Source organism: Polypterus senegalus, chromosome 3 (genome assembly GCF_016835505.1).
Source record: "Polypterus senegalus isolate Bchr_013 chromosome 3, ASM1683550v1, whole genome shotgun sequence".
NCBI lineage: Eukaryota > Metazoa > Chordata > Cladistia > Polypteriformes > Polypteridae > Polypterus > Polypterus senegalus.
Genome location: NC_053156.1, coordinates 251,709,763 through 251,733,978, shown reverse-complemented (window position 1 = coordinate 251,733,978; position 24,216 = coordinate 251,709,763). Strand labels below are relative to the sequence as shown.

Below are 24,216 nucleotides of genomic sequence, written 5' to 3'. Positions count from 1 at the left end.
TTGCCCCCAAAGCATCTTTGGGTTGCACCGTTCAAAACTTCAACTGTTGTCTCCACAAATGCCTATTTTGAAGAGTAAGCCTTTTTAGATATAGACTGCACTAAGTGCACAGAGTCAGACAGTAGAAGAAAAATTAAGTGTGCACCCATGGTGATTGTGATATTTGATCATGTTGTTGGACTTCCTGATTGCTGCAAATTTTGTTCCCAGTTGAGGCTTAGGAGGTCTTTATTTCCGTGATAATGTGGCGAGAAGACAATTTTACATACATATAAATCCTCAAACCCACTTTATTTCATTTTCATTGCATAAACTCACCTACACTCAGGCTGGGTCAGTTTAGGATCACCAATTAGCCTATCATGCATGTCCTTGAGGAAATGGGTGAAGAACCCACACAAATATGTGGAGAATTTGAAAACGCCACAAAGACCATTATGGGAATAAATCTAAGGGTAATGGTCGAGTGAGGTAACAGTGCTACCTAATGTGCCACCATACTGCCAAGCATACATACACAGTATAGATCTCATATCCTTGCCAGATATACAATGTCTGCATATATTATTCTAAAAAATATGTGCTTTTATTTTTTAGTACATCATTACAATTTCATTAAAAAGCACCATGCCGAGAGAGTTATTCAGAAAGTATACACTCAGTGGTGACAATATGACCTATAATAACTATAGTGCTTCAAAATCCTTTGGTTCCCCTACGATGAGGTGTCCTTCTATGCAGTTTTCATGTTCTTCCCAAGTTAGCATATGAAATCTAGATTCTCTTCACAACCCAGTGGCATGCTCTAAAGTTTGACTTGTGATTACACAATTGAAACCCTGTAAGGGTCCCCTACATTGGGCTCCACTCCATTTTCCTCTCTCAGTTCAACAACATGCTCGTCAGTAGGCCTTGAACACTAAGTTCTTCCACTGTGTGTATGCGTATGAGTGGGCCTTGTAATCGACTAGCATCCCATCAAAGCTTGAACTTTGCTTTGTACCTGCTATCATCCAGACTTTGAATTTAATAAATAATCGACTGTCCAGTACTTGGCCAAATAATTTCTAGTCTAGAGCTGGTATGTCTTAGCACCAAACCTCCGGTACATACATAAATAGTTGGTATGTTTTTTTCTTTTTTTCCCTTTGACGACTTTAAAGGACAACATTCCTTTAGATGAGTTTTTTCTGTCAAATCACCATGGGATGGTAGTGTTCTCTGTCAAAACAATGGTATGGGAAGGATTCTCCTAACAAACTGTAGGTAGACTTCATCACAATAATGAATCGCTGCATTAACTCTGTCACAGAGTCCACTATGGCTACATATTTTAAATGTTACATCTCTTTTAAAAAGTATTGCAAGCATTTTTGTTTTTTGCATTTTGATAAATAAATGGCTCAACACAAATGCATGCATTTTCCTGTAATTTTTTTATAACTTAATTGTTATCTTAGCTGGTGTTTTTTTCTATTCACATCAATAATTTTACATAGTTTTTACAAAGGAAGTTGGTATAATAATTTTATAAATAATTGTTTAGTTTTACATTTCTGTAACATGTTTATTAATCTGCTACTATTGTAAAGCACTGAAAGCTGCATTCACATATGAAAATATACTCTCTAAATAAATGGTTCCATTGTTTTAATAAAAATTATTTTCTATTATGACTCCGCAGCACCAAATTACCCGTTTTGATTTAACCTAACCAATAATTCACCCAGGTTGCAAATGAACACCTAGTTTAAATCAGTGTTTGAACTATTTCTACATTAAATGTATCAATGTTGGCAGTTCCAATTATTTCTCTTTTTTTCCTAAGTAACTTAACAAATACTACTGTTTAATTTGCAGAAATAACTTACAATGAACCTCAGATTTTTTTTTACAGTAGGTATTAAAGCAGCTGTGATTTCTTTCAAAGCAAGTATTAAAGCAGCTGGTTGATCTTCAATAAATAGAGAAGTAGAAGTTCCTGTTAGTTGCTTGCTATATTTATAAAAATAAAATATTTTAAGGAAAACAAATAAAAGGGTGCCTTTGTTATAGATTCGTGCTCTCTAGAGTTGGTACAATCTTTGTTCCTAAATGATAAGAGGTTACCAACGATGGATTGTAAAAGCAACAAGAACATTACATTGAGCCACCCATTTAGGGAGTCGGGCACCAGCAGATAAAAAGGCTACCTTTCTTACAAAAATAAATTACACTTTGTCATTAACAAAGTCATAAAGGCTGGAATTACTCCAGGATGGATAGATTTGCTGGAATGAAATCCAGTGTGTATAGCAGAGATGATCAAACCGTGGTAAACAACACATTATAAATGATAACCATGTTTAAGAACCTACTGACAATGACCAATAGTCTTAATGTTTTTAACTATAAACACTGAATTGGCTGACCTCGAAACATCTGAAGATGTCACCACTCAACTCTAAATAGATAAAGACCCTATTCTCCTAGGCAGCACAAAATAAAGTTACATTGCATGAAAATTGATTTCTCTCCCATATTTGCTAAATCATCTCCAACTCTGGTGTCTTAATAAAAATGTATACCATTTTAAATTAATTCTGGCCCAACAGAAATGAAAATAAAAATAAATTTACTAAACTGTAATATTTCAATGTACAAAGTAATCTTGAAATTGTATCATAAAATTGTGCTTGAAATATGCAGTTATAATAAACTAATATTATGTATTCTTTATATTTAAGTTTTTTTTTTTTATATATACACATCATAAATCTCAAATCCTCTAACCTTTAAGAATTATCCAAATTTGGCATATTCCAAAGAAAAGCTATGAAAAGCTGCACAGATGTTCGTTTTTTCCCTACCACTAAATCTTTTATCATTAAGAGGTTAAACAAGTTTTATTTTAGGAATCTGAGGTATGAATTCTTAACAACAGAATTTAACAAATTATATAGGCCTACCAAGACCAAAAAAATCTTAATCTCAGATTATTGCCATTGTGTAAGAACAATTTCTCTTTTCTTTAACCTTGCATGTGTCATTTCTGTGCAACTTATCATTTGTGTATATATTTTAGCCATATTCCTAAAAGAAAATGATTATAAATTAATTAATGCAGTCGACTGGAAAAAAACATGAGAAACTCTGACTGTTCAATGACGACAGTTGTTTAATTTCCTGTGCACTGCATGGCACGTTGTGTTGTTGGCTCATAACTCTCGGAGGACCGTCTTCCCTATGGACATTGCACATCTTCATTTTCTCTGTAGGGCTCCCCACACAACTTTAAGTCTAACCTGCTACACTAAACTGTCCCAGAGTGGCCACGATCATGAGCTCCATGACCCGACATCTCTCCAAGGGCTTCCTCCAGCATTTTCTGTCTAATGGGCTTCATGAAAAGCTTCTAAAAAATGTATGTTCAGTAAGTGGCTTAATTACTGATAAGAAAGCGCATAAAACCTTACTTTTTAACTGACAAGAAAAAACAGGCCTTCATTGTAATAATGAATACATCAAGTCCCACAACATGTTGTTGGTGTCTTTTATAAATCTGAGATCTCAGCTATCTAAACAGATTGGTTATTCACAGCAGAAATTTACTGATACTCTTTACTCAATTTCAGCTACAAAAATCATGTGGAATAGTTCATCTGCAATATGACAAGATACATTTCACCATAAAGTTACAGAACCAACAGCATTTGAATACACTTATCTGACTGGTGTTAAAGATTCAAATATAGAAATACTGTCCTTTTCGTGGTGCAACTATATATAGGATCATTATTGTAGGTGCTAGTATAATGACCTACTGATAATTTAAAAAAAAAAAAAGACTGCTCTTAATAGAGAAAAAAACACTAAAGATAACTCTGAAGCATTTTCAAACATTTTGTTTCACAATTTATTTACTGAAGAGATTGGACAAAACATCAAACCAAATACATTACAATCAAAAACACCAGAGGCAGTTAAACCGCACCATGCACATCACTTTCTCTAAAACATTCCCTTCGCAAAAAAGAAAGAAAAACAAAAAAAAAAAAAGAAAAAGGAAAAAAAAAAAAAGAAAAAAAGTAGTCCATCTCAACATTAGCACCAACTCAGCACCATCTTCAGAGCATGTTATTAACTCCTTAATCTTTACCATATATAAAAAAAAAAAAAAAAAAAAATTAAAAAAGGCAAGTAATTTGCAACTATGCTTATTCTCATCTTAAATCCACTGAGAATTTAACCCTTTTTTTTTTTTTTTGTTAAGCTTTCCTGCTGAGCAGGGAATATCATTCAAAGGGCAAATGCTAAGTAGCTGTATGCACATGCCACACATTATAATAAGCACAAATTCAAGTAACATTTACATACTACAAGAGTCCACATGTACCTACCCATAACATGACCATTTCACAGAACTTGTACAGGCAGTAATAAGAAAAAATAAAATTAAAAAAAAAAATGAGGTACTGGAAAACAGAGTTAGTTATACCTATGACTCATTTCAACCCCCACCCACAAATGGTTAAAAAATATTCAGGGTTGGAAATACAGAAAAGTAGAAGAGTTTTGTGGAGTGCATAACACATTGTCATAAGCAATGCAACAGGAGTGTTACTGGCCTCTGATTTATATTAAAAAAAAAAAAAAATTAATCATAATAAAATAAAATAAAAAGCACATTTGCAGTGCTATTGTTAAAACAGAATTGTGGTGTATGCCACAACAAACAACAAAACATGTAGTGATAAAAATATATTCTGATGGTTTATTACAGCTGCTACGGAATTCTTACACAGTTGACTGCTATTGTTAGAAAAACACTGGTCAATATGAAATCGATAATGAAATTCACATTCATTAAAAGTAAAACGCAGTCATTCAGTATGAACCATAAAATCAGCATGCTGTTATGTACACCATCAAAATATGTTTTATGAAGAAAAATGTACTTTCTGTCTTCAGTCTGCAGAGTCTGTATTATCAGAAATCATTTGTCAGGTGCATTACAAATAAACATAGTACAAATACCAACAGAAAAGGGAAGTTTAATTTGCTACAAATGGGTAGAAAAAAAAAATACACCAACAGATGAGGTTGCCCATGTATCTCTTAGGCAATCTGTAATTTAATGCAAGCTTTGACTCTGTGCCTTTTACAGAGTTCCATGTCTTACATGGCCAAACAAGCTTAACATCACAGCTGGAAAGCCTAAAAAATAAAATATTAAATAAATTGTATGTTATTTACTACCTGTATTTAAAAATATATATATTTATATATATATTTATATATGTGTGTTAAATTAAACTTTACATTTGTATTGATGCCAACAATTTAGAATATGCATAATTAAATAATTTTACTGATTGTTAACTTGCATTGACATGTGAATCAAGTCAGAGCCCAACAGCAATTTTCACCTATACAAAAAAATAAAATAAAATAAAATAAAAAATAAGTGCATGGCTGTAAGTCTGGAAGAAAGTATTTCAAAACCCTGTATATTTTATACTAAAAGTCCTGCAGGCAAACTGAAAAAATAGAAATTTACATTATAGTAACTTACTGCAACAAAGATGAATGAAGAAAAAAAAAAAAGTGTAAAAGAGTAACCACTTAGGCTTTCATGGGAAAAATAAAATTTCAACAGGAACATTATGAGATGGTCTGAAGAAATAAGGTGGTATTATACAGGGTATATAAAGGCTTATAAAATAAAAATAAAAAAACTCAGAAATTCTGATGTATTACTTTTTTCTTAATTTATTAGCACCCGCATATCATCTCAATGTTTTTTTTTTTGTGCTAATGCATTTTATGAAAAACAATGATCTGTTTAACATTAATAAATAAAGTGAAAAAGATTACTCTGTTAGTGATTGTTCATTACCTGAATAACAGAAGGGATACAATAAAGAAGTCTAACAGTACAATGCCAAATGTGTGCAGAGACAAAGGGCAAAGTTCCATTAATTTTCTTGTCAAATATTTTAAGGTTTTCAGGGAGAGTATTTGAATAGGGCAGGTTTAAAACAGAAAGCAAAAAGGGGCATGAACTTGGAGTGATAATATGCAATATTGACTGGTAGGTGTACCCTATAGATGCCCTCCTTGGTTCCATGAGATGAGAAGCTGCAATGCTCCATACTGCCCTTTAATATTATTTTGCAATTTCCCACCTAGCATCAATCTAACTTGAAAACAGCTCTTCAAGTTTGCTACATTTTATCTGCATTTCACATGATTTGAAGCAATTTAAGAGCTTATTCAGGAACCATCACTCTGACTTGCCAACAAGCTATGTTGATTTAGGGTGCATTAAATGGGTATAGATGGACTCCTTCATGTCTCAAGTCTAAATCCATAGCATCATCAAGATGCTTTCAGTGGCGGATGTGCTGCTCAGCTGAAAAATGTGTCCAACTCTTCTTCCATATTAACATCAGGCACCAGCTGATCAGAAGCATCTTTGTCATTCGCACCATAGCCTGAACTGGAGGCATGGACGTCAGAGGAAAACCAAGGATGGTCCAAGATTTCCCGTGATGTTAACCTTTCCGCTGGCTCTCGACGAAGGATGCTGCGGATAAGGCATTTGGCCTTAGGAGTTAGAGTTTCTGGAATGCTAAACTGCCCACGGCGAATTTTGCTGAACAGAGAACTTGGCTCCACATCATGGAAGGGGTAACGTCCAACAAGCATTGTGTAGAGCATAACACCCAAACTCCACACATCAGCTGCCTTGCCAGAATAGCTGCCATTTGTGTTTAGGATCTCTGGGCTCACATAAGCTGGACAACCATGTTTATCTGCAAGAGAGTCATCTTCTCCCTCCAATATGTATGCATCCTCTAGGCTTTCCAACTTAATGAGATTTCTAGGAAAAGAAAACAAAAAAGGAAAATTGTGAGACCAAGCTAAACTAATTTCTTTAATAAACAATAATCAAGACAGAATACATGTGTGTAAATGAAAGGGAGGTCAGAGGAGTGGTGAGAATGAAGGGAGAAAAGTTGGTGAAGGCGGATGACCTTAAATGCCTGGGATCAACAGTACAGAGTAGCGGGGAGTGTGGAAGAGAGGTGAAGAAGAGTGTGCAGGCAGGGTGGAGTGGGTAAAGAAGAGTGTCAGGGGTGATTTGTGACAGATGAGTACCAGCAAGAGTGAAAGGGAAGGTTTAGAGGACGGTAGTGAGAGAAGCTATGTCATATGTGCTAGAGACAGTGGCATTGACCAGAAAACGGGAGACAGAGCTGGAGGTGGCAGAGTTAAAGAAGCAAAAATTTGCATCAGGTGTAACGAAGATGGATAGGATTAGAAATGAGAACATTAAAGGGTCAGCTCAGGTTGGATGGTTAGGAGACAGTCAGTGAGACGAAATTGCATTGGTTTAGACATGTGCAGGGAGAGATGCTGGGTATATTGGGAAAAGGGTGTTAAAGATAGAGCTGCCAGGCAAGAGGAAAAGAGGACGGCCTAAGAGAAGGTTTATGGATGTGGTTAGAGAAGATGTGCAGGTGGTGAGCGTAACAGAGCCAGATGGAGAGGACAGAAGGATATGAAAAAAGATGGAATTTCAGGAATTCGGTCAATTAACAATGGACTTAGTAAATCCAACCCTCCACCCCCCATTATGTTGAACACCAAATTTAGTTACAAACTAAATGAAAGTCCATGCTAAAAAAACAAGTTTATATTCACATTCTCATCACTACAATTAGAAACTGATAAATACAGAGACATTTGCATTGTTATACTTTACACCTACAAAACAGGGACATTTATAAAAAGATCCCCATATAGCAAAAAGTATTCAGGAGTCCATGATGTTGTCAGTTTTAGCTTAAATACCAGTGCACTCAGGCTTGACAGGTGTGGGGTGTACTGCTGCAAATCAGTGCATCACTGGGGTGTTTACTTGGGAGACTGGCTGACTGTGTATTCACGTACAGGTACAATCAGTTCAGCCAGTTTCCAAATTTGACACTCCGTGGGTCATAATAAAGGCACCTGCACTCACAGGGATAAAAGGAGCCCGAGTAGAATAGATTAAAAGAATGAAAAATCCAGGAAAATGGGTGAAGAAAAAGTGAGAGAGAGAGAAAGCATGATGGCAAGACCAGTTGGGGCCCCCGAGTGCTCCTGATGAGCTGCGGAAAGCAGGAGCGATTTGAGGCTCCTACACATCCAGCAGATGCAGATGGAAGCAATAGGGAACATGTAGCCAAGCTCAGTGTGTCCTGGTGGATGGCAAGGGATTGGGCTGGGGTAGGTTTGGAGTTGTTCCTAGGAATCCACTGTAAGCCTAGGTATAGGGATGACAGTGTCAGGCTCATCCTCAGAGGGAGCATGACCAAGGCAGGAGCCGGAAAAGACCACTTTTGTCAGAGACTCATCCCATTAAGCACACCCAGAAGACTGCTGAGTGTGGAGAGATTAGAATATGAGAGAGACAGCGCACTGGCCAAAGAATTTTAAAGATGATTTTGACAATATCTTTGGTTTTACCTATTTAATGATAAATTATTAGTTGATTTAAACTTCCTCACAAAGCATTGGGTTTTACGGATTATTTGTTTGTGAATAAGCTACACTGCACTTTGAATTGGGACACTGTTTGAAATAAAAATCACAATGCACTATTTTGCACCATCTCCGGCTGCTGCCCTAGTTAATCTTGGTCTAGGACTATCGATGGGTTCAAGGATGATGCCAGCTCCAGGAAACCTTGGAAACTCACTCCAGTATTTCAAAACATTTTTTCTTTTATTAAATTCAGAAAAATTTTAAAAAGTGAAAAGATCAACTTTTAAGGTCATGCCTTGAAAAATCTGTTGTAAATAGGGTGTTGAAAAAAATAAAGACCTTTTGATACTTTAGTCATTATATTTTGTAATGAGTATATCTAATCGATAATACTATTTCCAGCATTTCTAAATTGTAACTGTCCTCTCTCTCTCTCTCCCTTTCCTGTTGTCTGTGGACTGGCAAAGATCCATGACCATCATTCCCTGATTGTGAGATCACCATTATCACCAGTGCTACTGTAAATTACCTTCTACAGAAGTTTCCCACTTGTTGAACTTATAAAGTGGTGGGCAACTCGGACACCTGTTTCTCTAAAGAAAGGTCAACTGATACTCATCTAGTGCTCATTAGGATGTTGGTCTGCATAATGTAAAAACATTAAGTGAAAAAACATTTTGGCAGATGCAGGTCCCTAAACTGACAGAAGAAATTACCTCCCAACTCTACAGATTCAAAACTAATCTGAGCTATTGCTATGTTGGACATCCTTTATTACAGTGTAAATTCTAGTTTGCATAATTTATTTTCCCAATAGACTAAAGTGGCTTTTTTATTTTGATACAAAATTTTCAGTTCAAAGACCAGTTAATGATCAAGCCAGTCCAAACTCCCTTCCTTACATCTCCAATCGTAAGTTTATCAACAGTGTCATCTTTCCAAATATATTACAACACAGGAAAAATATTTTGCTGAAAAGACATATAACTAACTGTGCACAATTTAATCTGTGTCAATTCACTGTATGCTACAGTGTATTCAGATTATCTTAACAGTAGGAAAATAAATGAAACAAGTCAAAGGTCTTTCATATTACACAATTAGAGAAAAAGCACCACTAATCTTTCTAAACATGCTAAATAATAATTCACAATAAAAGGAAGTTATTCTGTTTTTAAATACTTTCCCAGCATTACTAAATCAGACCACAGAAGAGCAATCAAAGTACAGCAATAACTGGCCTTAGTCAGGAAATGCATCTTCATCCCACAAAAGAGGAAACTGGGGGGATGGGGATGGGGTAGAAAAAAAGTACAAGCATTTATTCCATGTATAAAAGGCAGGCATATTCTCCACCTTTTTCTTCTGACTTTTGTTGCTTAGTGTAGGGTCTTCTGTTTTGGAAAACATAATTCTGAAGTCTCTAAAACATACAACAGCCATAATTTCCAGTGACCGGTGGTTTACAGTTCTAATGGCCTGTTAGCAGTAAAGACTTACTCCAATAGGTCACTGTAAGTTTTACCTTATTAAATTTACAGACTGTTGAGAAAATGGGACTAATCTGATCAGGACTACTCAAAACTGACATTTTTCCTGGCACTAAATTTTTCTCAGCTACAGTTGTAAAGTGAAACCCTACTCAAGGCATTTGAATTCTCATTGTTTTTCTGATTACAAATTAAGTCAGCTGTCTTTACAGCCTAGCAGAACATCAGGCTAGGGGCACATTACACAACATCTAGTCAGAGAGCATGTCAAAATTAAGGACTTTAGTAGATGAATCTCATCACCTTGAAGATGCCAGACTACATGACTTAGCTCAGCCGTCTCATGACTTCACAGCACTTTCAAATTTCCAAAACATTTTGAGCTTGCGACAATCTGAAATCCAACTGAGCTGCTACTGTATTTTCCAGAGCTGGTGACTGTGTATATGTTTTATAGTTAGAATAAATTGAACTGCAGACCCTACTCATACATTTCCTTTATGTGGAGCTATGACAAACAAGTCTTTGGGTCTCAAAGAAAACTGGGGCTTGTCTGTCCAAACCACGTTTTTCTTCTTTGCTAATGACTGCATTTTATGTATTGTACTTCCAGCTGAGCACTCATAAGTTGTTAATTCTCAATCAAAAGGAGGCCACCCCTACAACTTTAGTCAAAATTAAACCTGTTTAATTTTGCTGAGATGAGCTGAAGACCAATCGGACATTCCCTTTAACATAGTCAAACTATATAATTAGCAGTCACTAGAGTGTCCTGCAGCCATCCTTGACTTGCTAAAATTATATAAATAAAAATTAAGTAAAACTTCATAGGGTGTGAAGGGACGTTTAGGACAACTGATAAAAAAGGAGCTCAATATTTCTTCAGTCCCATGGCCATCAGTCTGCATACCGTAGTTGATTTTCTATTACCAAAACATGTCTCCTGCTTCCTTATAAAAACTACACAATTTAGTACAAACAGTACTTTATTTACTGGAAATGATTATGTGTAGAAAGTCTAATACACACAACTAACTAAGCAGAGCAAGGATGGATAAGATTACTGTTTAAAAGGCAATTACAATTACATACATTCATTTTTAAAATAAACTATTTCATTATGCACAGTCTGCAGTGCAATGGAAAGTTCTGAACATCCTCTTAATGGAGTAAGATGTCAGATACTTGATTATAAAGTTTATGGTCAGCTAGTGGATTACTTCATCCATCAGGCACACTTACTAAAGTAGATGGCTACTGTTTCAAACCTCTACAGCTTGGAAGTGTACCCTGGTCACATTCTCCCAATATGCAAACCATTTCATACATACTGTATATACTTGCTTTCATACATAAACCATGAAGGGGGTTCCCTTTGCTGGAACTGATCAATAGTTCAAGATATCAATGAGCATCCAGCAAAGTAAAATCGACATCTTCCTTCTAAAATCACCTGCTGAAACATTTACCTTACCAATCTGACAATTAGGAACTTAGTGAATAACTCAAAAGTGGCTTAAGTCTTTAAAATAAATAAATAAAATAGACAGAGTTATCCTAATTTTCACTCTTATATTAATGATATTTTTTGGATAACACAAATGTGACATGAAAAGGCAAAACTCTAAACAGGCTCAAATGTATACACTGGAATTCAAAAGTTTGCAATCATTCAGACATTTTTAAGTTTTTTAAAATCAGGATACCACTAAAGTGATTTAAAATAACAAACACATCACTAATGTTGAAAATGGATAATACTGTGTGAGAAGAGTGATTTTAATTTATTTGCATAGGGCTATAAAGCCCCATTTTTAGCAGCCCGTACTCCAGTGTCCTAATGGTGAGCTTTCTTTGCTTATCCGTAAATAATCATGTTTAAATTCTAACTGCTTATTAGAGGAAACTTTGAAGAGCCAGTTTCTCAAACTACAGACTCTGGCATACTTATCCTCTTGTGTAGTTGTGCATCTGGTACTTATGGTATTTTTCTATCTTGGTTAGATCTAGTTTGCCCTCTTCTCTCATGGCAAAAAAATGAAGATTTCCACAACTGTCAATCAGTCTTGCAGAATTACCTTTATTTAGCAAAACATCAATGGACAGGTTTCTTGAAGAAGCAGTTTTTTTTTTTTTTGTTCAGTTTTGAACCCAAAATTGACCTTTAGGAATGCCAGTACCTTACAACCCAAGGAAAGACAAATTGCTTAATCTATTAAACAGTATAACAGGTTTCAGTTGAGCTAATGCAATTACAAACAACTTTCTAATAACCAATTAATATTTACACATAAATTACTAATTAAGGATGATTAATCAGATATGAGCTAAGTGAGTTTACTATAAAGACACTGCAGTAATGAAAATGGGGTTTTGTAGTCATATGTGAATAATACACTACTACACTACACCACTTCAAGCAGTAATAGACATTTGCAAAATTAACTTGTTTTAAAAATAGTGTAGATAGCACACTGGAAATGTTCATTCATTTTTTTAAAAACCGGTTTAGATCATTAAATGGGCACATGGAGCCACAGCTCATTTTGAAATCCTTTCGACAGCACTGCATGGACACATAAAAATACATGCCTACCTATTTAAAAAAAAACAAAAAATTAACATTTAAAAAAAGAAGAGAAAAAAAAAATACAGAACAAACAATTATTCACAATGTAGTTATAGGTTAGGCTAATTTTAACAAGAAAATGTCATATAAAGAAAAATAAATACATAAATAAAATATCTTCCAACATATAAGTTAGAACTGAAGCATAACAGTTTACTCCAGTGTGTGTGTGTGTGTGTGTGTGTGTGTGGTCTTGCACCTAGTAGTATACTTTTCTATTTCAGCTCTATTGTCTTTATTGTCTGCACAGGGCAGCTATGAAGGATGTGCTTCGGAAGTACAGGGAAGTTATTTAAGTGCATTTTAAATAGTTTCTATTTCAACACCATTTACTGAGATTAGCTTAGTGTTTGTGATTAACTTTAGACTATGCTGAATGCTATATTTGTAAACAGGGTTTGTTGTCTATTTTACACCATTATTTCCAGATATTTAATTTGACATTAAATTCCCCAACTTATCCCACTGAGTTATTACATTTCAAAAAGGATGCCTTTTCATTAAATAAAATGCAAATCTCTTTGGGGGCAGGGGCGGGGGTTTGGAAACAAACGAAAAACAGATATAAGCCCAGACCTATTTTTCCACTAAAATCCCCTATCTAGGAAACAGTGCATGGTGCAGAAAAGCACTAGAGGCAAACACTTTGTTTTAACAGTCAAATCTGCAGAGAGAATTTACAGGCTTACAAAAAAAGGCATCAAAAGACATAATGGAAAATTGTCAGTTTAAAGGTTTGATCCCATTCTTGTAAGCTATCAGCAGTATACTACTTTTCATTGCTAATACAAAAATGCCATCGCTGTACTATATTTAATCACCCTTTTTAACTGTATTACCAGATCTTGGATGCTACCAAAGGTATCCTGTTGTTATTATTTGTATTGTATAGGGCAAATGTGATGTCGTTTAGCAAATATTTATGAAAATTATGTATTATTTAACCTAAGCCCCCAAGGGATGATAGCCATCAAACATCAGCTGACTGTATACAACCGGAATCTTACATATGTAAGTGTTTTTTGCCATTCATAACACTTGCAATAGGTTGCCGATGGAAGAAATCTTTGAACACCTAGGTGAACACAGACATTAAATCTGGCTTCTGTCATAATCACCAATTTTAATATGAATTCAAACCCATTTGTTACTTCGATGGAATTAGTGGCGTACCCCAGGACAAACTTGTGAAACTGTTCTTCTCATTCAACTTTGAGAGGTGGGAATTTGATAAGCAAACTTGGGCTTGCTTAACAGAACATCTGGTATGTAATGCAAAAGACCTGGACCAGTTTACAATTACCAGATTAATTCACAATTTTCATCACTGTGCCAAATGTGTTGGCCATATATCTTTCCAAGCATAGCAGTCTAGCTAAAACGGCAGCGTTAAACAGGTATTACAACATTACCTGAACATAGCCAGCAATAAAAGGGATTAGAAAAGAGAGGATGAGGTAATATCCTTTTGATGATATTGCAAACCACATGTAAACTTTGTGCTGGAGGTAATATAATCATTACTAAACACAAAGACACTGTATAGATATGCATAGAATGCAAACTCAAAAAAAAAAAAAAAGAAAGAAAGAAAGAAAAAGAAAAAACTCAAGCTTACAGGACAACAAGCAGAGGTAGTCATGGTATAAACAACATAGCAGAGAATGAACATATGTGATAGGCTTTACATAAAACTACTTTCATGTGTTCCTCTTATGCATTCCAGAAACAAGTGTAACAGGGAATTCTGAACCTTTTTCTTTTTTGGCTACCTTTATTTTTTATTCACTCTAAAATGTATATCGTTTCAGGTGCATCGTAAAATTGTTCACATGGATCAAACATTTTGCATTAAAACTTTGTACAAATTGGTTACTTCATAAATAAATAAAATTAGTCTGGAATGATGCAGGCCTATTGTACACAAAGAAAAATTTCTTCCATTGTTCTTACATAACATCACCAATACCTACCTTTGCTGAGTCAGTGAGAAAAAATGCTTGTTGGCATACTATTCTACTGGCAGCAAGAATGAGGGCCACTAAGCAAAGACAAATTTAATTCTAACATTGTTTTCACAGTAGAAAAATGCTAAAACTGACATCCAGATTTTATTTACATAAGGAATACATAACCTTTACAATCATCATTTTGATGCTTTTTTTTTTAAATGACAAGTATCAATTTGGTCTGTAAGGGCATAAGACTGCCATGTGAATGAGATAATTAATTCCCTAGCCCTCAGCATGCACCCTGCCCACTTTTAGAGCTGCTACTCACAACTTGTATTTCTCGTTTATTTTTGTTTCTTGAAAATCTCACACCTCAAATATAATCCTTCACATTTTCCATTACTTTGTCCCTCATCCCACCATTAACAGCTTTGCTTTTCATTTTAAATGAGCCAAAGCCACTCTGGAACTTAATTTCTAACAATAACTATATGTATGCTACTCACAGTCTGCCCTGGATGGTGATACACAGCTTAAAATAGACGCACCACCCTAAATGAGGATCAACTAAAACGGCTTACTGGTGATAAATGCTGATTTGAGGTCCTGTTGGTAATCTGCCAGAATGACAGGAGCGTGACAACTACAGTACATCAGATACCTTCTTAACTCTCCAAACTCTATATATACTTGTATTTTAAAATCAATACATCTGTATTGACTTGTCAGACGCTGCTTCTGAGATAAAAAAAAAGTCAGTCATTCACTTCACATTTTAAAGGATGTACAGAAAGCAACTGACATAGCTCTTTCTCGGAGAGGACAAATTATACAGTACATATACCCGGTCTAGCAGGCTTGTGCATAAAAGTTAAACTTTAAATGTATTTCTTATTCTGAAACTTGTTTAACCCCAACATGATCCGGATTCTGTCTTCCATCTGAACTTTTAATTGCAAATACCTATACATTCTCAAAAGTATTAACTAACCAACAGAAAACAGAAAGAAAAAGGATCATGTTCTCAAACAATTACATTTTAACCTTCCTGTATTAATGTTTATGTTTAAGTATGATTGCAAATAATTAACCTTCAACATTGAAAAGTAAATGCCATGCCAACAGTACAATACAGTTAAATGAGTTAAAGTTATGGTACATGGATATATACACATACAGGTAGCATTTGGCAATTTTTTTCTCAAGTTTATCTGTATATGTAATGTAGTCTTTAACTGACAGAAAATTTGACCATAAAAGTATGTTATACATAGCTAAAATTTTAAATATTCAAATTACTTTTGGAAAAATTCACAATTATGGGGGAAAAAAAAAAAAAGTGTACAATAATATGAAAACTTCACGACAGGCTTCACCAAAAACTTCCCTTCAATTTGTAAGAATTTTTTAAAAGGCAATTCAGAAATAATCACCACTAATAAGAGTTATTGCAGTATAAGTAGAAGAACAATTTGTATAATGAAGCTCTGCAAATGGGCAAACACTAAAGAAGGGATAAGAAATGGGTACCTGTCACAGCGTGAAACAATGCCAAAGAGAGGAAAAAAATGTAACCTCAAGGCAGATGACAATGTACATCAGCTCAATTTCGCCAGCAAATACTGTATATGCAGCTTATATTTACTGATTTATTATAAGCAATATACATATAATATTTCCTTTACAGTTCTTATTTGTAATTAAAATATGCCTGGACCATGTAGTCAGCCTTGTTTTGGTCCCTGGAGTTAGTACAGAATTAGCAATTTCCATTGTTACTTGTATCCATTAAAATGTTTACTTGATAACACATGCTTACACAATAACAAATAAACAAACATTCTGTTTGGGATCTGTGCCATATTCCTGTAAAGAACACTCACTGAAGGTTATAATCATTTGTATTTTAGGAGCACGAATATGCACTTTTGAAAGTTATTTATGCAAATACCCCTGATGTAATACAATATAAATGGAATTTTAAACTACCCTAAAAATAACCTCTGCCTAAATACAACCAAATACTTTGGTCCCCTTCAAGTTTAGATATTCAGGCCATACACACTTATAAAGTAAAACATGTTTTATAAAAACAACACAAACACACACACACTAGCACAGCACATATTACATAGGTTAACTGTGTCTTCACCCTCACTTGTAAACATACAACAGAATTTTAATGGAAAACAGAGATGTGAACATTCCAAGAAATTATTCTGAACCACTTCCTGGGTGATCTGCCAACAAATTACAAATTTATAGTGACCGATTTTTACTAATTGATCACAGTTTATAAAAAAAGATACCAAGATATGAATACAGATTACTTCTAAAATTTTGATGTGTCACAATGCCCAAAACAGAATTGTGGAAAAAAATTCAGACAAACATACACTGAAACTTCAGCTACACTTCTATACAATTCTATATACAAGCAGCATGTTAAAATGGAATCACAAATTCAGACCTTCAGATGGACCTGATAAGTTGCCGCTGGGTCCACTGAAACATATGGACATCTGAACAGTTAATTGCTGCCTTATTTAAACTTCCAGGAAATGAGTTCCTGCTTCAAAGAATCACATTCTAGGAAAAATAGGAGTACATTAAATAATTGGCATTTCTTTCATTATGAAAAACAGAGGCATGTTAAAGGAAACAAAAGTGCAGAGCAGAGTTTCAGTCGAAAAAAACCCTTGTTCTCTTTTTAAGATATAGATAGGTCCAATTTTGAAAATAATTTATCTCATGTATTCCTCAAGTATATTCTCTGTGGTAACTACTTTTTCATTATTGAATGATAAATAGGCCCTGCAACCAAGATATTTTAAAACAGGCTATAATTTAGCAACATCTTCATATCTGAAATGTTCAACAATAATCATTTTTGACCTTCATACTGTACCTTTTGACCTTCAGAACAAGACTACAATTGGTTATAATGCTGGAAGGCCTGGTCTTATACAGTACAGTTTATCAAGTGCTTTGAGCACAACAGACAGAAGCCACTTTAAGGAATTCCTATCAGTTGATAACAAGGCATATAGACTGCCCACAGTTTGGTATGCAGATAGGATTCAGCAGCATAGCTCAGCATTTAGATGGAAGCAGCTAAAAACAGAGCACAAACTTTACTGTAGTTTCTAGTGCTGACCACAGGAAAATTGTTACCCATAGACAATCACAGCCACTCATAATACCAGTCTAAAGTCACAGCATACAGTTACAGGTTTTCCCACAGTGGGCATGTGCTACATAAGCTTTAAATGTGTTACATTCAGATCCAAATTATGAATATATCTGAATATGCATTACCCTTGAAAAGAAACTGAACATTTCAAATGTTTCCAATCAACACTGTGTTATTCTGGACATCACTGTGCATCACATTTAATTTTCACATCACATCTAAGAATCATTTCTCTCTAATTTTAGTTGTCATCAATGAAACACACAACCTTCTGTACAATGAGAAACTATCATTTCTTTATAAATGTAGGGTTGTTGCACAAATTATCCCATAGAAGTTAACAGGGAAACTTTCTATGCTTGGAATGAACACCTCACTTTGTACCTGGATCTTGGAATTCTAGTCGGAAAGACAACAGGCAGTACGTGCCGTCAATAAGACATCACACACCATCAAACTGAGCTTAGGGGCCCATCATTCCATTGCTCTTTACTCTGCTAACACATAACTGTAGTACCAAATACAACAATAGTCGGACTCATCAGTAATTAAGAGGAAACATCTTACTAAGCAGAGGTGGAACAGTTAATGAGCTAGTGTGGGGACAACAATCCACCTCTTAATGTCAACAAGACAAAGATTTGATACTGGACTTCAGAACACAGGCTGAACATACATGACCTACTGCATATTAGAGGCTTTCCCATGGAGAGGGTCAGCAGCACAAAATTCAAATGTGTCTACATCACTGAGGATCTCTCCTGGGCTTTCAATACCACACACCAGGACAAGAAAACTCAGCAGGGGTAGCACTTCCTTAGGAGGATGAAGCAAGAGAGAATCCCTTCTCCCATCCTCACCATCTTCTACCGGGGCACTATTGACAGCTGACGAGCAGTATTACATCCTGATATGGAAAATGCAGTACATTTTATAATAAGATTCTGGAATGTGTGGTGAGGATTGCTGAGAGGGTTATTGGGGTCTCTCTCCCCTCCAATAAGTACATTTTTAAGGATAAATGCAAGAAGTAAGCCCTCTGCGCTGTGCAAACCTCCTTACACCCCTCTCATGGACTGTTCGATCTCTTGCCATCACTCCATAGAATCAAGAACAACCAGAATGTGCAATAGCTTCTTTCCACAGGCAGCAAGATTGCTAAACCCTTTGTAACGAGCACATAAGCCAATTTTTATGCACATATACACCTTTAACTGTAGTACTTAAAGTTGACTATTTTATATAGGTATTGGCACTGCCTTTCTGTGTGTGTGTGTGTGTGTGTGTGTGTGTAATATATACACACACAATAAAAGCTGGAATGACAAACTTTAAGATGATGTGGAAGCCTTCATTTCAAGAGCCAGATGATACATGGGTGTTAATATATGAACTCTTGCCCAAAGGCACTACTTAAAGTTGATTTATACGTTATGCAAAAGAAAATTTCACATTTCATATATACATTCCACAATTTTTGTCTTGTTCTGTCTGTTTCATACTGTGGGACTATGAGAAGTTTGTGTTAGGTGAGCTGGCAATATCAATGCCGATTGTTCAAACACAATACACACGGGTGTTTCCTTGTGGTATTGCCAGAGGCTAAAACAATGCCTTTGGCAGTTCATTCATTCATCCATCCATCCATCACCAAAACTGCCTAATCCTATCTAGAGTCAGGCAGGGAACAGAGCCAATGCTGACAAAACTGATCAAAAAACTAGCAACTTGCAAGTCACAGACCAAACAACTAAATGTTCTGTTGTATAGTGATGACTGCCAAGTTGTTCAAAATTACCTAGCAGAAAACTTTATCCAGACACACTTACAAAGTCAATTTAATTAAAATGGATTTAGAAGATTTGCAGAACAGCACCACGTGTGTCTTTTAGGATGGGTTTTACATGCTGCCATTGGATACACCTTTTAAAAATGAGGAAGAAAGCTGTGGCTGCTTCCACTGACAAGTGAACGTCTTTCACATTTATGGCATTTGCTGTCTGAAGAAGCACATTTTCTAATCAAAAACTTTCCAGTTTGCATTTTGTCAATGCCATCTTGTGTTAGCTGGTGCAAAATGAATAAATGATTAACTTCATTCTTTTCTGATCTGGCACTATGCCAGTTCTTTCATGCCATGTTAACCTTGTAAACCCTAAAGTCACAATGTCAAAGAATACCTCTTTAGTCTAGCAGGATGTTACTGGTTTAATTAAGGTATTCTTTTATTTTTCAGGCTTGATAATTTGCACCAACTATTTACTTAAATGTATCTTTATACATGTACAGAAAAATGGAAAGATGTAGCTTTTGAGACAAATCAACTAACACAGGTGATATACTGTACATGTTACAATCTTTTGTGTTTTATATCTTTATACAGAGAATCTGTTTCTCAAGAACACTTTGTTACGCAGGCATGTCAATAAAACGGATTTCCAAAAATGAACAATATTTTCATCACAAGGCTGCTAAAAGATTCAGCTCTAACACTCAAATGTTACTGTACATATCACTCTTATCACAATTAGGTGAAAAAAAGAAAACACCTACCTGTCTTCATTCTTAAAAACAAACTTTCTCAATTTCAGATCTCTCAGTACCAGTCCACTGTCATGGCAATGGGCAACAGCAGATGCTATCTGATGGAAGAGTCTGGCAGCTTCCTCCTCTCGCAGCTTCTTGCAGGTTCGAACAAACGAATGCATGTCCCCATGACTCTTCTCAAAGAACACATAGGCCCTTGATTCTCCAAGAAGAATCTCTGTAATTTGGTTTATGTTTTCGTGCGAGGACAGACAAAAATAAGCTGCTAACGATTCTTGGTATCGCGCAATATCAAATACCTAGACAGAAAGGAAGAGAACCATTGAGAAAAAAAAAATTAGCTTTTCATTACAAGAAGCAGGAGAAGTTATTCATTAAGCATATTGCAAAACACAGTGACACACAACAAATCAAAGAGGAAGGAAAAAAAAAAAACTTACGTAAGAAGCTATTTAAAACCTGCTTTCTCTCTTTAGCTGGTATTAAATTAGCTGCAAGGAACCTCTGGGCTGAAAATCAGCACTGTATGAATAATGCAAGAGAAATTCAGCCCTAATCCTGAAAAAATTATGGTGTATGACTCATGCCAAATCAGATTCTGCAAGACAAGCAGTGTCTTGCTTGCTGCTGTAGATGGACAACGTTGGGTTATTTTTACAATGAATTAAAAAGGTACAATATGAGCGATACCCAAGAGTAAATGGGCTGCATGTTTGTCTCACTAAACTCAGTGTATTACAATAAATGGAGGTGCACAGAGAACCCCTGCTGCGGCAGAACAAAGCAACCACAGCTGTTAATTGCAACCATGCTCTCAAGGGCTTCTTTAGGTGAAGAATGCGTTATCAATTAGGATGTAAACCTTTACGGATGAAGTGTGTAATTATTTCAACAAAATTCTTTTTGGAGATTTTTGGGGGAAAAACAAACACTTGAATTGAACTAAAATACCCTATAATTTGCTTAGTACAGTTAATGCATAGAAAAGCAAGGGAACGGGAGCAGTTAAATTTTTCCTCTGTTCGACATTTGATGTTTCTTATTTGGATGCACTGTAGTCCCTTTGTTTAAGGAGCATGTTGTGTGCACAGCAAGCGCGATTCTGTTGTTGAAAACTGATTAGCGAAGAGGCAATTCCAATTCGACATTTCAGTATACTTATACCAGATTCAAAATGAAAACTACTTCCAACCCCGATGTTGTATTTATGGTTGCATTGCATGAGCTATTTTCATGTGCCAAGGCTGCCTGCGAAGGTGCCCGTGGGGTAACTTGCGGGACCGGGGGGTTGGGGGGGGGGACGCACAGCAGACCTGTAAAACACTTCTAGGATTCACGCAGAATGAACTTCATTCAAGCATGTCCTGACGTGGCGCGTTATTAAGTCCAGAAGCCCAAATGAAACGGGTTAAGGGGTGTAGGGTGCAGCCGAGTGGAAACCCTTTTCCGGTGCCACGAGCACAACGATTCCGAAACGGCGCGTCGTTACAGTAGTGCACCCATTGTTCTGTTCCGTTGTCAAGGCGATCGAAGATGAGGGGGGATTCTTTGAAATAAAAAATAACCGTCTAAGGAGGTCAATAAAGTTCTTAGGTACAGTCGGCTTGACCTAAATGCATTTATATTCAATCTATTTTTCACACGTCATCGCGTTAAGGTTACAAGCGAAGTTAGTTTCTACCCTTCTTCTAAAGCCGGGCAGGCTATTAAAGCCTGTGCAAGTAGAGCGAGCTTAAACAAAGCATCGTTGCGTGACGTTCTCACTCAGCGCTGAACAATAAGCAGGGCAGACAGTAGCTAGCATTTCAGAAGTAAAAAAAAAAATAATAATAAAGCTGACATTTTGCAAGATGAACAATTGTGCCTATATATTTAAGGTGACAATTTAAAGGAGTTGCACAAAAGAATGTACACAAAAGTATTGTACTTAACACACCTGCAGGACGCCCCACTTCTAAAAAGGTGCAACCAACAACTGAAACACAATGAATAATGGCTTACCTTGCAAACTAACTCGTCGCCGCTGTGTAAGTGCGCGGCCCTGAAAACGTGGTCCCCTTCCAGCGGTTCAAGTAATAGATATTTCCCAATGCACGAGATACAGTGCGAGGAGTTTGGCGTTTCCGGAGGACTAGGTGATCCCAAATTCGGACTAAAACTCTGACTCGATTCACTTGTCCTTAAACACGAGAGCTCCTCGAAATCGTGATTTTTGTGTCTCGATCTCCCATAACGCGTTATGTTAATGGGGTTTGATCTCTGTATGTTCATGAGTATAAGATAGGCCAAAAACAAAATGATACTTCTGTCCGGATTGGGTGGAAAGGATATAATACCGAAGATCGTGTTCGGCCTTGCAGTGGCCTCAGTGATCCAAATTTATAAGTCCACGTCTACTGGTTCACAGTTGGATGGTCTGTTTATAGAGAAGCACCGTACAAATGCAGATCTACTGCAGATATACACTTATAAAAGCACTGGTTGTTGTTGGCACATTAGTATAGACAAAAAAATGTTCAAAGTGGAATGAAAAGAACAGTGCGCCAAGTATCTATTGTCTTGAAGAAATATGAAAGCTGCCACTCCAAATGTTAAGGTTCTTTCTTTTTAAAATTGGTTCACGTTGAGATGAGGCTTGCACGGAAAAAAATGATCTGTTTCACAGATCGGGGAAAAAAGGAAAGTCAGGTAATGCATTACCGAACTTCTATTAAAAAAAGAGAGGGAGTTAATGGAAGGGGCAAAGAATCAGGTTTCCAACTCTAGATGGCGTCTGGATCCTTTCCCTGAAAAGCAAACTCCTAAATTATTTGACTGGCGAAAAGGAAAAAAAGGTCATTCAGTACTGCTTTTGGTCGTTACTATTGAAAAATGTTATTCATGCTTTCCAATATATTAAAAAGGACAAAAAAGGTACATGAACTAAATCAGAATGAGAAAAGCAAGTGCAGAAACCTAAGCCGCAATGGAACATTAATGAATTCGTTGGAACCGTTGGCGCCGCAGTGCCAAGAAAGTGCAAACGAGGATAATATTAGATCAATGGTTTCAGATTTCCTGCTGGTTTTGGCCTTCCAGATGACAGAATGCATATATATCCAGCAAGGCTAAAAACGATGCAAAAACGTCCGAGTCCTTCTGTTAGTTTGATAATAAAAATCAGGTACTGAAGTGCAAATTCTTTTTTTCCCTCTGGGTTTTCCTTTGAGACCAGATTCGAAAGCCGATGTATGCGTAGCTGGTAGGAAGGGATGGCCTTTTTCCCGGGCCGATCCCTAGTTTCAGCAAGACATCATCTCCTGTGGTGTATTAATAGTACTTACGTGGCTAGGGAAACTCTACTCTCTTATGTCAGCAACACATTCTCGTTGAATCCCTGTGCAAGAGCTGACTACACAAACCTCCTCTCCGCGAACCAACCTGATACTCGCAAGGCCGAGCCCTCCGCTAGCGCAGACTCCCAATTTGGCGTTCATTGGCTAAGGGGTACGTCAGTCATTATTAACGTCATAGGAAACCCGGCCTCTAATCCACATTAAGGTTGGTTGTATTCGCACGGTTTTTATTACGTTTTGCTTTCCTCCTAAGTAGGTGATATCCATCCGCGAAAGTGGAGACTGGAAGTGGAGCGGCTGCCTGTGTTTGCAGTCTGTTACCAATGTTGCATGCAGAATTAGCAAGCTGGGTTGACCACGAACCGCTGGTTTTCTGAAAAAGAAAAAAAAAAACGATCTGCAGTGTATGTCTTCAGCACTATATCCCTCTAGACGCTTGGACTAGATATTTACGGATGAAGAATGCTACATGAATTACACTCGCGTTACGGTGTGATGTACAAATCCGTTCATCCATTCATTTTTTATGGTCTTAAAGTAGTGCAGTCATTTAAAT

The 24,216-nt window shown here is 36.3% G+C and overlaps 1 protein-coding gene across 2 annotated transcripts; it reads right to left on the bottom strand.

Moving 5' to 3' along the window:
• Positions 1 to 4,231: 4,231 nt before the first annotated feature.
• Positions 4,232 to 23,780, bottom strand: trib2 (tribbles pseudokinase 2). 2 transcript variants are annotated; one of them, XM_039748926.1, is made up of 3 exons: positions 22,327 to 23,780; positions 20,332 to 20,624; positions 4,232 to 6,865 (listed from the first exon to the last, which is right to left on the bottom strand). In XM_039748926.1, the coding sequence occupies exons 1-3, from the start codon at positions 22,594 to 22,596 to the stop codon at positions 6,391 to 6,393; spliced, it is 1,038 nt and encodes a 345-aa protein (XP_039604860.1). In that variant the 5' UTR covers positions 22,597 to 23,780; the 3' UTR covers positions 4,232 to 6,390. The 2 variants fall into 2 exon arrangements, with proteins under 2 accessions (XP_039604860.1, XP_039604861.1); XM_039748927.1 differs by having other exon boundaries at positions 23,649 to 23,779.
• Positions 23,781 to 24,216: the final 436 nt, after the last annotated feature.

Excerpts from the sequence above, each read along its gene's own strand:
- trib2 (XM_039748926.1), bottom strand. The coding sequence starts at position 22,596 with ATGAACATACAGAGATCAAACCCCATTAACATAACGCGTTATGGGAGA. Across the intron at positions 20,625-22,326 it reads GCGACGAGTTAGTTTGCAAG|GTATTTGATATTGCGCGATA; the intron begins GTAAGCCATTAT and ends CTTTCTGTCTAG. Across the intron at positions 6,866-20,331 it reads GTTTTTAAGAATGAAGACAG|AAATCTCATTAAGTTGGAAA; the intron begins GTAGGTGTTTTC and ends TTCTTTTCCTAG.